This window comes from Salvelinus fontinalis, chromosome 41, assembly GCF_029448725.1.
Source record: "Salvelinus fontinalis isolate EN_2023a chromosome 41, ASM2944872v1, whole genome shotgun sequence".
Lineage (NCBI taxonomy): Eukaryota > Metazoa > Chordata > Actinopteri > Salmoniformes > Salmonidae > Salvelinus > Salvelinus fontinalis.
The window spans coordinates 10,555,086-10,568,237 of record NC_074705.1 but is presented as its reverse complement, the minus strand read 5'-3'; the positions used below and the strand labels follow the sequence as shown (position 1 = coordinate 10,568,237).

The window sequence follows — 13,152 nt, the reverse complement described above, 5'->3', positions numbered from 1 at the left end:
GCATATTTTTTGCTAATGTCTCACTTTGAAGACTTATTAGCCCCACACACACACTCACACACACAAACACGCACACACACAGCCTCCCAACCCTCTACACCCCCACCCACCCACCCCCACCTTCCTCCCCACACAACCCCCACACACTCCCCCCATTCGCACCATATTCATGTCGATGCCGTTGGTGTAGTTCCAGGCATGTTGGAAGTACTCCTCCAGGCGTTGCCTCAGTGGGTTGGGGATCTGGTGGAAGCGGATGAATTCTTTGACCCGGAGCATCTGCAGGTGGTACCGCGCCGTACCGGAGTACAACCGCTGGATGATAGCCGACACATTACCAAAGATACTGGCGTACATTAGGGCTGCGAGAGGGAGAATCACACCAGACAGGTGATCATCATGTCTTCATCACTGTTAGCAATATTCTATTTTCCCTTAATTAATCAGTAGCTAGGAATATAGTTGTACAATAACTTACAGAGTAGTACTACTTGGCTTTACAGTAATAGTGATTCATTGTAGTAATATGTATAAGGTATTCATTTGTTTGTTCTGTTTTCAGTCCCAGTACAGTCTAAACACTCACAGCCAATCAGCATGACACAGATGGAGAAGATCTTCTCGGAGTTGGTGTTGGGGGAGACGTTGCCAAAGCCCACGCTGGTCAGGCTACTGAAGGTAAAATAGAGGGCTGTGACGTATTTGTCCTTGATGGACGGGCCAGAGCTGGGGTCACTGTAGTTGTACCTAGGGGGTGAGACGGTACACTCAGTTCATGGTTCGGTACATTTCACTGTATTAGTTCTACAGTATTATCCCAACATAATAATGGGGAAAGTATTAAAAATAAAAATCGGATTTTGTACCAATATTTCTTATTTTAATTAACAAATCATGATGTTCTTTCCAATCATTTAACTGCATCGTTCTTAAAGAGTCATGTGATACAGTAAATAGTATTGGGGACATTGAGGCACTAGTCCATGGTACATGTTGTTACGATATTCAGTAATTCAGTATATTTTAGCTTGCCTAGTACCTCTTTCCAATGGACACGCCCAGGTTATCCAGCCAGCCAATCTTGTGCTCCAGATAGGGCTTCTCCACATTGCCGATGGCGTACCAGATGCAGGCCAGCCAATGGGCAATGAGGGCGAAGATGCACATGAGGAGCATAAGGACGGCGGCGCCGTACTCTGAATATCGGTCCAGCTTACGGGCCACGCGAACGAGTCGGAGCAACCGGGCGGTCTTCAGCAGGCCAATCAGAGTTGTGGTCTGAGGGGACATAGAAGTCAACAGAGCTGTGATTGGCTGGGGGTTTGAGTGTTGCAGTACAGTGCAGGCAAGTTATTTTTTAATTGGATGCACCACAACAGGAAGCAATTTGTTGTGATTAGGGGTAACCTTAAGGTCAGATCAAAGGTAAGGAGTTAGGGTTAAGATAGTACTGTTACAATCAAGCTTGGCTAAATGACCACGATCCAGTTTCTAATTCCAGTTTCTAAATCACTGAGCATGACAGTGTGTCAATGGAAGGGAACTAGACTGCTGTCTAAACCAGCAGAGAGCAGTGGCAATAATATAAATATAACATAACATATTTCCGTCATTCTAAAATGAGGGGTGAGAGGGATTTATCAAGCCTACATACTGATACTAAGACGACTGCAGAAAAAATATGTTTTTAAAGAACAATAAAAACAAATCTGAAATAACTGAGCTTTTGACAGTGAACGTCCAAGTCTTCCAGCCAGGCAGCATGAAAGCAAACACCACGCCTCTCCTGTCCTCCCACCCCTCCTTCTGTTCAGTTTCATTTAAACAGCCTTAATCCTGGCATCTCTCCATCTCAATTCCTGCCCAGCTAAATTAACACGGTGACAAAAAAACAATAAACGACCACGGCCTGCCATGAGATAAGAGCTGATTTATTAGTGTCGCACAGTCTGCAAACAGCATAAGTGAGTCTTAGGGAAACGCTAATAGTTTGTTCCTCGTCTCATCAGGACTGACGATTATAGTAATATCCTGAGGGAAGTCATTGCTACTACTGTTTCTCGTCCTCTACAGTCACTCAGCTCTCTGCACCTGTACACATTTATTTACAGGGTGCTTCTCCCGTTTACACATGAGACTCAATTTGACAGTGACTATGGTTCCTTGTCTCATAGAATGGGGGTCTGATTTATGGCGCAACACCGCCTCGACTCTGTCACAGGTAAATATGCTCTGGTGAGGGACACGGATGCTACTGCTGAGGCTCTGAAAGCTCCATTACAAACCGACCGGCCCATCTGCCCAAATCTTCCCCCTAAATCACTGCAATCATTTACAGCAGCTTTCGTCTCCTTTACTCTTAGAGAAAAAAGGTGTTATGGAGAACCTAAAAGGGTTCTTTGGCTGTTCTTGTAACGTCTGCTTCCAACTCACACTCTCAAACACGTAGATCCCCTGAATGCAGCTCACTCTCCAGATCCCAATCACCTGCATTCTGATCACCTGTTCATACACCTGTATGTCATTATCACACACTATTTAGTTCAGTTCTTTGCACCCCATCATTGTGAGGTATTGTTTGTTTTGTGACACACTTCTATTGGGAGCGCTGGTTTTCCTGTAATTTACTCCTCCCGTGGATGATAGTTTTTTCCTGCCTCACTAACAATGCCTTTTGCCTATTCCCTGCCTGTACTTTAGCCTATCGGATTTCCTGTTATCTACCTATTGCCTGATCTCCCGGACGACGTTATTAGACTTTTCCCTGTCTGTACTGTTGCCTTTTTGGACCCCCTGTGTATGACCTTCTGCCTGCTCCTGGACCCAACTACTTGCCTCCTCCTGTGGTCCTTTACAATAAAAACCTGCTGTGCACAGCACTTGAAACCAGCTCTCTGTCTCCCATCGTGTTCATTACAGTCCCCTAAGGAGAACGCTTTGAAGAACACTTTTTGGCTCCAGGTAGAACCCTTTTGGGTTCCATGTAGAACCCTGGAACCAAAAAGGGTTCTCCTATGGGGACAACACTTTTTTCTAAGAGTGTACTTCTCAACCGGGAAGAGAAATCAGTCTCAGACAAACAGGGCATGTCCTAAATCAATCAGAAATTATTTCCAGGTTTTTAGAATTTGTCCTAACTGTTGATCTTGACTGGAACGTCGGATGTGCAGAGTGATGAAAAGGGGTGCGAGTTGTGAGTTGAAGAGTGGAGAGCTAAAGCTTCTCCCCAACAACCCTGATGGTAAATCCGGGGATGGGGTTTGCTAGTCATCTGTGTTGGCCTGTCCACTCTACACAACCCCCGATAGGCAAACGGCACAAGATGGCTTGTGTTCAACCACTGTCTGAAATAGAAGACATAATCCCATAGGCTTGTGGCTACAACAAGGTTTTCTATCTACGTTCCTGGGGCCCAATCCCGATTTAGGAATTTATGCCTTTCCTACGCAATCAATCAATCAAATGTATTTATAAAGCCCTTCTTACGTCAGCTGATGTCACAGTGCTGTACAGAAACCCATCCTAAAATCCCAAACAGCAAACAATGCATGTGTAGAAGCACGTTGGCTAGGAACAACTCCCTAGAAAGGCCAGAACTTAGGAAGAAACCTAGAGAGGAACCAGGCTATGAGGGGTGGCCAGTCCTCTTCTGGCTGTGCCGGGTGAAGATTATAACAGAACATGGCCAAGATGTTCAAATGTTCATAGATGTCCAGCAGGGTCAAATAATAATATTCACAGTGGTTGTCAGGGGTGCAACAGGTCAGCAACTCAGGAGTAAATGTCTGTTGGCTTTTCATAGCCAATCACGCACACCTTTCCTATGCACTCATCAGTATTTGGTATACAGATGTACCTTATTTAGTTGCGTAACACGCTCTGCAGGTGTGGCTACCTTGCACACGGTATAAATTTAATTCAACCGCTGAAAACCCTCCCACTTGCTGGCCAACAAATTTTCTCATGGAGTTTTCATTCAATGGGGTTTTCAGTACATGTATCTCTTTAAATAAGGTTTTAATTACAATTGTCAACAAACTCATTAGAATACATTAAGAGAACGGGTTCAGAATATGAGGATCAATGAAAGAAAGCCATCTCTACATATTGTTCTCCGTTTCAGCACCAACTAGATTTAAAAATAATCTTGTAGATTATTTCGGCACATTTTAGGGTTAGGAAATCATATGAATCATACATTTTTGGGGGGAGAGTCTACGCACTAAATACTGGATATTGATGCATAAAAATACAGTGGTTTGATTCATGCTGAAAGCTGTCATATTCAAGTTCAATCCATGAAATATTGGAAGAAGGAAAAAGGGGTTACTTTTTGCGTATAAATATACCCTAATTCTCACTAATCATGGAAGTGTATGACAACGGTTCAGTCGCCGTGAACCATGCGCCAGGCTCCAGGTTTAACCTGCTACTGTCACATTCCTGACCTGTTTTCTGTTGTTTTTTATGTGTGTGATGGTCAGGGCGTGAGTTTTGGGTGGGCAGTCTATGTTTTCCATTTCTATGTTGGTTTTGGGTTGCCTGGTATGGCTCTTGATTAGAGGCAGGTGTTTTGCGTTCTCCTCTAATTGAGAGTCATATTAAGGTAGGTTGTTCTCACTGTTTGTTTGTGGGTGATTGTCGCTGTGTCTGTGTATTTTGCACCACACGGTACTGTCTCGTCTCGTTCGTTCGGTCGTTCCTGTCTGTTCATGTGTTTCCTCGTTTCATGTAAGTTCATAGTTTAGGTCTGTCTAGTTCGTTTTGTTATTTTGTTTATCATTCAAGTGTATTTCGTTTCGTGTTTTTCCGTCTTGTCAAATAAACATTATGTATTCATCACCCGCTGCGCCTTGGTCTACTCACTCACCGAAAGAGAGCCGTTACAGAATCACCCACCAAACCCAGATCAAGCAGCGGGTTAACGGACAGCAGCAGTGGGAAAAGCAGGATTGGACATGGGAAGAGATCCTGGACGGTAAAGGACCCTGGGCAGAGCCAGTGGAGTGTCGCCGCAGCACGGAAGCAAGGCTGGAAGCCCGCAAGTACTACCCAAAAATTTCTTTGGGGGGGGGGGCTAAGAGGTAGTGGGCCGAGGGCAGGTAGGAGACCTGCGCCCACTTCCCAGGCTAACCGTGGAGAGCGGGAGTACGGGCAGACACCATGTTACGCAGTAGAGCGCACGGTGTCTCCTGTACGGGTGCATAGCCCAGTGCGGGTTATTCCACCTCCCCGCACTGGTAGGGCTAGATTGGGCATTGAGCCAAATGTCATGAAGCCGGCCCTACATATCTGGCCACCAGTACGTCTCCTTGGGCCGGCTTACATGGCACCAGCCTTACGCATGGTGTCCCCGGTTCGCCAACACAGCCCAGTGCGGGTTATTCCACCTCCCCGCACTGGACGGGCTACGGGGAGCATGCAACCAGGTAAGGTTGGGCAGGCTCAGTGCTCAAGGGAGCCAGTACGCCTACACGGTCCGGTATTTCCGGCGCTACCTCCTCGCCCCAGCCCAGTACCACCAGTGCCTACACCACGCACCAGGCTTCCAGTGCGTTTTAAGAGCCCTGTTCCTCCTCCACGCACTCTCCCTATGGTGCGTGTCTCCAGCCCAGTGCCTCCAGTTCCGGCACCACGCACTAAGCCATCTGTGCGTCTCCAGAGCCCTGTACGCACTGTTCCTTCTCCCCGCACTCGCCCTGAGGTGCGTGCCCTCAGCCCGGTACCTCCAGTTCCGGTACCACGCACCAGGCCTATAGTGCGCTTCGAGAGGTCAGTGTGCCCTGTCCCTGCTCCCCGCACTAGCCTTGAAGTGCGTGCCGTCATCCCGGTACCTCCAGTTCCGGCACCACGCACCAGGCCTACTGTGCGCCTCAGCAGGGCAGAATCGGCCATCTGCCCAACGCCTTCTGCACTGCCTGTCTGCCCAGCTCCGTCTGAGCCATCTGTCTGCCCAGCGCCGTCTGAGCCATCTGTCTGCCCAGCGCCGTCTGAGCCATCTGTCTGCCCAGCGCCGTCTGAGCCATCTGTCTGCCCAGCGCCGTCTGAGCCATCTGTCTGCCCAGCGCCGTCTGAGCCATCTGTCTGCCCAGCGCCGTCTGAGCCATCTGTCTGCCCAGCGCCGTCTGAGCCATCCGTCTGCCCAGCGCCGTCTGAGCCATCCGTCTGCCCAGCGCCTTCTGAGCCATCCGTCTGCCCAGCGCCTTCTGAGCCATCCGTCTGCACAGCGCCTTCTGAGCCATCCGTCTGTCCCGAGCCATTAGAGCCGCCAGCCAGTCAGGAGCTGCCAGAGCCGCCAGCCAGTCAGGAGCTGCCAGAGCCGCCAGCCAGTCAGGAGCTGCCAGAGCCGCCAGCCAGTCAGGAGCTGCCAGAGCCGCCAGCCAGTCAGGAGCTGCCAGAGCCGCCAGCCAGTCAGGAGCTGCCAGAGCCGCCAGCCAGTCAGGAGCTGCCAGAGCCGCCAGCCAGTCAGGAGCTGCCAGAGCCGCCAGCCAGTCAGGAGCTGCCAGAGACACCAGCCAGTCAGGAGCTGCCAGAGACGCCAGCCAGTCAGGAGCTGCCAGAGCTGCCCTCCGGTCATGAGCTGCCCTCCGGTCATGAGCTGCCCTCCAGTCATGAGCTGCCCTTCAGTCATGAGCTGCCCTTCAGTCATGAGCTGCCCTTCAGTCATGAGCTGCCCTTCAGTCATGAGCTGCCCTTCAGTCATGAGCTGCCCTTCAGTCATGAGCTGCCCTCCAGTCATGAGCTGCCCTACAGTCATGAGCTGCCTTAGTCATGAGCTGCCCTACAGTCATGAGCTGCCCTTCAGTCATGAGCTGCCCTACAGTCATGAGCTGCCCTACAGTCATGAGCTGCCCTACAGTCATGAGCTGCCACTCAGCCCGGAGCTGCCACTCAGCCCGGAGCTGCCACTCAGCCCGGAGCTGCCCAGAGTCCCTCAGCCCGGAGCTGCCAGAGTCCCTCAGCCCGGAGCTGCCAGAGTCCCTCAGCCCGGAGCTGCCAGAGTCCCTCAGCCCGGAGCTGCCAGAGTCCCTCAGCCCGGAGCTGCCAGAGTCCCTCAGCCAGGACCTGCCAGAGTCCCTCAGCCAGGACCTGCCAGAGTCCCTCAGCCAGGACCTGCCAGAGTCCCTCAGCCAGGACCTGCCAGAGTCCCTCAGCCAGGACCTGCCCCTTATCCCGGTGCTGCCCCTTCATTTAGGTGGTTTTAGTTGGAGGGTGGTCATTGGGAGGGGGATACAGAAGCGGGGAGTGACTATGGTGGTGTGGGGACAGCGTCCGGAGCCTGAGCCACCACCGTGGTCAGATGCCCACCCAGACCCTCCCCTGGACTTTGTGCTGGTGCGCCCGGCGTTCGCACCTTGAGGGGGGGGTTCTGTCACGTTCCTGACCTGTTTTCTGTTGTTTTTTATGTGTGTGATGGTCAGGGCGTGAGTTTTGGGTGGGCAGTCTATGTTTTCCGTTTCTATGTTGGTTTTGGGTTGCCTGGTATGGCTCTTGATTAGAGGCAGGTGTTTTGCGTTTTCCTCTAATTGAGAGTCATATTAAGGTAGGTTGTTCTCACTGTTTGTTTGTGGGTGATTGTCGCTGTGTCTGTGTATTTTGCACCACACGGTACTGTCTCCTCTCGTTCGTTCGGTCGTTCCTGTCTGTTCCTGTGTTTCCTCGTTTCATGTAAGTTCATAGTTTAGGTCTGTCTAGTTCGTTTTGTTATTTTGTTTATCATTCAAGTGTATTTCGTTTCGTGTTTTTCCGTCTTGTCAAATAAACATTATGTATTCATCACCCGCTGCGCCTTGGTCTACTCACTCACCGAAAGAGAGCCGTTACAGCTACGTGAGGTCTGAGTTCCATAATGATTCAAATAGGCTACATGTCCCAAATTATTGCACAACGTTAGCCAGATATGGCCCACTAATGCTAGCGACCCTCAAGAAAATGAATGATGCAAAATTAAATCCATATGGGTATTACTGACTGCGGCTCCTGATAGTGGCTTATATTTATCATGATACTAATTGAAAAATAAATCAGAGAAAAGCCTGGGCATATAATCAAAACATTATAAAGCGCATGCATCAACTCGGCAGGTCCAGCCCTACAGAAGCCTATAGCTTGGGTCTCCAAATTTCATCCATGCAAATTATGAGGGCACACAATAACAATTCTGAATAACGGCACAGCTATTTATATCCTATTTCACTGTGGAAAAATCATATACATTCCATGTTAATATGATTTTCAGTTTGCTTCCATATGGCTGGTTTCACATTCGTCTGCAGGGATCATAAGGAAAAATCATCTAAAACAATTGCTATGTGTATTTACGATCCCCTTCTCCAAACGGATTACTCATTGACCTAGCTCTTATCAATAGATCCTATCAAGTTGTAAGCGACAGTGCATGGAGAACGGTATTATTTCTATCAGAAAAAAAGGAAGTAAATGCATTTTCCACTTGGAACCGGTAAATTCGCTAGTCGTTATTCATGGTTTCATTGCGCGTAAAGGTGGTGGAATTATGAGGGAATTAGGTAAAGGTCAGATTCTGTAGACACACCTCCTCCACACCTTCATTTATTCTAGCTCCACCTCATACTAATAGTGGGTGAATAGCATGCTATTCTCATGTTTCAATTTAAAGTAAGACTACGCATAGAGAGAAAAGCCCATAAAAAGGGAATTACGTTGCATTTACGCGTGATCAACTCTGGCACGAATCCGGGTCCTGGAAAACTGCTGTCTGGGTATGCAGGCTTTTGTTTCAGCCCAGCACTGACACACCTCGTTCAAATTATCAACAAATTCAATTTGGACGTCAATTTTCTTAATTGGGTGTTGCTGCAGGATTTACACAAATACCTGCACGTGTTATCATAAAATGTAGCCTCTGCTGCTTATTTCCTGAAAAGTGAGAGATGCTATATTACATGGACACACGCTGTGGCATGTCACCACTCCTCTGTCTGTTCCTCTTCCTCTTCCTGCCATTCACTGACAACCCCAGACTGAGGGTAACTCTCTGGTACAAGACACCTGATGGTAAATAATGACTTGACAAATCACGTCTCTGACACACCACTGCTCCCTACACATGCTCACTTGTCATCATTTTGCAGGAGACATCTTTTTTTCCGGAACATCATGTACCCTGTTCTGTCCGGCTCTGTGATGTGCCAGCAAGGGACACACTTAGCAGTCGCTGCTCGGCTGAGATATTGACATCCTGCGGGTGTAATCAGAGTAGATAAATCGTCCCTCTCTCCCTCTCACTGCAGTTCAACAATCTTTCTTTTAACCTGCATCTTTCTTGCTCTGTCTTTCCCTTTCTCCTTCTCTAGAGTTGAGAACTTGGAAAGCTACTGTTCCACCTGATGGGAGCCAAAAGCAACACAGACAAACCAACAACAACAAACTGCAGTTTAGCACTCAGGGCAGACGCCGTTCAACAGTTTTAGGACGCCGAGGCAATCTGCCATAGCTACAGACTGAGATCCAATCAGATGTGAAAACGAGAGGCGTCTGACTAGCGAAACCTACAGGGGCACCGTCATGGTGACGAGTACCCTGAGGTTGTCTGACGTGTGCCTGTGAGTAAGTGACTAAGCGACTTTAATTCAAACATTTCAGAGAATGAGGGAAAACTACAGGAGCACCATGTCATCACGACTTGGACCCGAGGCCTAGTGACACGTGTCTGTGAGTAAGCGGCTAAGTGACTAATGCCTGATTCACTCGATTAGGCCGACGCAAATGGCTCTTTCAAGCACTGTTCCCGTAACTATGGTGGATATGTAACCAGGCCAACACAGCACAGTACAGCTCGGTTTGACTCAGTTTCAGCTTGGCTTAGTAGTGTAAAAAGAGTCTAAGCGTTTTCCCTTACTTCATCTGATCCCGATCCGAAGATGAGCAGATCAAAGGGGATGGCAGCCACCATGTCGATGAGGAACCAGCCCTTGAAGTAGTGGATGGCTATCTTCGCCGGGTGGCTGACCACCTCCTCATTGAGATTCACATAGGTTGTCCTGAAGTTGATCAATATGTCCACGATGAACATGATGTCCACCATGAGGTCGACCACGTTGAGCGGCGAGCACGAGTAGCCGCACTCCCTCCTCTTCTGCTCCTCTAGGTCGTTGAGGAGGAAGGCGGCGGAGTAGGGCGTGAAGATGGCCGTGTAGATGACCAGCAGCAGGATGAGCCAGTCCCACACCGCTTTGAAGGGGCTGTAGTGGAGGATGGTTAACTTGTCCATGCGCGGTGTCTGGAGCTTGTACTCGGGAAGCACATCTGCGCCCAGGGATAGCACCTGAGGAGGAAGGAGGGAGGAGTTAAGAGGAAGTAAAGTGAAGACATGAAGAAAATGGTGGCTTGGATCAATGTATTAGAAGAGCGAATGAATCCTATAGAATCCTAAGGAAATACTTTGAAATTCAAGCTAAAGTCAGTGGAAGGGAAATATTATATAGGGGCCTACTGCAAAAGCCACGATGCTAATGTTGCATTCAAATATTCTATAACACTATTTAAAACTACATATGTAGGCTATTATGGATACATACTGTCCATGTATATATAACATTAATAAGTTCATTATATGGATGAAAATACACAAAGGTTAACATCATCAGCTTGCCCCTTGTGCTTGGCTGTGGGGAGGATAACTATACATTTATATACAGATCGCTTAACCTCCTCAGGCATACTATTCATTCTTTATGAGTCGATCACTGGACACTAAACACCGCTGAACTCCCAAGAGGATATCAGTCACGTGGAAATATTGATGGAAGAACAGTGTCTTAACCATCCTTCCAGAACTACAATACCCATTAGCCACATACACATACTTAAAGAAGTACATGTTAGTTTAGTATCTTACTGTATTAGCCAGCAAATTGCAAACAAGTAATATGACGGGAATGTCCTTGTAGGGGCTTCTACGTAGGAAAAACACTATTTAAGGAATGTTGAATTGCATCAATATCCCAAATATTCCAGTTACTGTATGGCCTGTCCCTGGATAACTTTTAACATCAATATCACAGAGCAGATAATAGTCTCAATGACACTAAGGTGATTATCGTGGTAGGAAGTGGTGGGATATAATCATTCATTCTGCAGCTTGACATTTCAATGCCAGGGAAGACATTTCTGTCTTTGCTTCTCATGGCTGATTATCACTGTGGCGAGAGGGAGAGGAGAGGAGGAGAGAGAAAGGTAAAGTGCTTCACCCAAGGGCAGAGGAGTAATTATTGTAGATGGAGAGAAGAGCGAGCTGAAATAGAGCCTTGGAAATGGAATTAGGGCTCCATTTTGGTCGCCTTCGCCATAGAACTAGAATTACTAGAATGGGAATCCCCATTCAAGTCAATGTTTCATGATGGTCCATTCAAGTCATTATTTCCACTATTTCCAATTATTTCCTCCACCATCTAGGCCTACTCCTAGCCGCATTCTGGCAGGGATCGCCTCGGCAACGCCTGTGATTGAGTGGGACGAAGGGCGGCGGGATTAAGTGATTATAATGAAATTGGTTATTAGATGTCTTCTGTCCCCTTCCCTGTGTGATTACAGGTCAATAGAACAACCCTCCACTATATCACACCCTTTAAAGCAAATCACCAAATAAAGGGCAGAGAGAGAAAAAGCTTTTCATTATTCATGTCCAGCTACAGTAGTTATCTTCATTCAAAGTTTTGGTAAGTAGGCTACAGGCAGTTTTATTTATTTCATCAAACTGCCCTTTGCTCAAAGTGGGAAAGAAGCAAAAGGCAGTGATTGTCAAGAGAAACCTCTTTTTGAACGAACGTGTTGTTTTGTGACTCTTGATGACGTACCACCTAAATCAGGCAGAATCACATACCATGTGGATAGATTAGTCGATGTGGCCTACTGGGCTGCTGCATTTGTAAGGAGTTGGTAAAAGGAGTACCTAATCTCTGATCCAGGGTCAGATGTTTCTAGACCTATATCAAATCAAATCAAAGTTTATTTGTCACGTGCACCGAATATAACAGGTATTCAGGTAACCTTACAGTGAAATGCTTACTTACAGGCTCTAACCAATAGTGCAAAAAAGGTATTAGGTGAAGAATAGGTAAGTAAAGAAATAAAACAACAGTAAAAAGACAGGCTATATACAGTAGCGAGGCTATAAAAGTAGCGAGGCTACATACAGACACCGGTTAGTCAGGCTGATTGAGGTAGTATGTACATGTAGATATGGTTAAAGTGACTAGGCATTTATGATGAACAGAGAGTAGCAGTAGCGTAAAAGAGGGGTTGGCGGGTGGTGGGTGGCGGGACATAATGCAGATAGCCCAGTTAGCCAATGTGCAGGAGCACTGGTTGGTCGGCCCAATTGAGGTAGTATGTACATGAATGCATAGTTAAAGTGATCCCGTTAATCAATTCTGGGTTGGGTAATCTGATCCGATATCTGTGGTTAGTGGCAACATCTAATTTGAGCCATATGGTTACATAGGTAAACTGTCTCTGAGCCTGCTGGCAAGCCTAGGGAGGAGTCAATTTGCAGAATGAGAGCTCAGTTGAGCACGTCGTTCCCCCTGATCTGTTACTAAATAAATTATTCAGACATAATAATTTGATGCACCTTTGTTTGTATTGTTGGAGGATTTGGAATACCAGAGTGTCATTTCCTGTCTTGGCCAGTGCTGCTTTGACATGTGACCCACAACATGCATTGTTGACAATTGTAACGGTCCTGACCTGTTTTATGTTGTTTTTTATGTGTTTATGGTCAGGGCATGTGTTTTGGGTGGGCAGTCTATGTTATCTGTTTCTATGTTGGTTTTGGGTTGCCTGGTATGGCTCTTGATTAGAGGCAGGTGGTTTGCGTTTTCCTCTAATTAAGAGTCATATTTAGGTAGGGCGTTCTCACTGTTTGTTTGTGGGTGATTGTCTCTCGTGTCGTGTAATGTATGTACCATACGGGACTGTTTGGCTGTTCGTTTTCGTTTCGATGTCGTCTGTTTCCTGTCCGTGAGTTTACGTGTAGTTATGTAAGTTTATGTTCAGGTTTCGTTGACGTCGTTTTCTTGTTTTGTAAAGTTGAAAGTGTTTTGTTTTTCGTGTTGCCATCATCATCGTGTTAAATAAAAAGATGGCTTATTTCCCTGAAGCTGCATTTTG

At 47.2% G+C, this 13,152-nt stretch overlaps 1 protein-coding gene and 1 long non-coding RNA gene across 6 annotated transcripts in view; one reads left to right on the top strand and one right to left on the bottom strand.

The window, feature by feature from the left end:
• Nucleotides 1–13,152, bottom strand: part of LOC129840687 (potassium voltage-gated channel subfamily H member 7-like) — an 84,294-nt gene that overhangs the window by 16,935 nt on the left and 54,207 nt on the right. For all 5 annotated transcript variants that reach the window (XM_055908761.1, XM_055908762.1, XM_055908765.1 and 2 more), the window contains 4 exons: nt 9,881–10,306; nt 1,040–1,278; nt 587–747; nt 163–362 (listed from right to left, as the gene is read on the bottom strand). In XM_055908761.1, coding sequence (XP_055764736.1) covers nt 163–362; nt 587–747; nt 1,040–1,278; nt 9,881–10,306 — 1,026 coding nt within the window. The remainder of the gene's footprint in view (nt 1–162; nt 363–586; nt 748–1,039; nt 1,279–9,880; nt 10,307–13,152) is intronic.
• On the top strand, nt 302–2,981 carry LOC129840689 (uncharacterized). Its single transcript, XR_008757244.1, has 3 exons — nt 302–390; nt 563–678; nt 1,093–2,981. It is a non-coding gene; the product is annotated as an uncharacterized LOC129840689 (long non-coding RNA).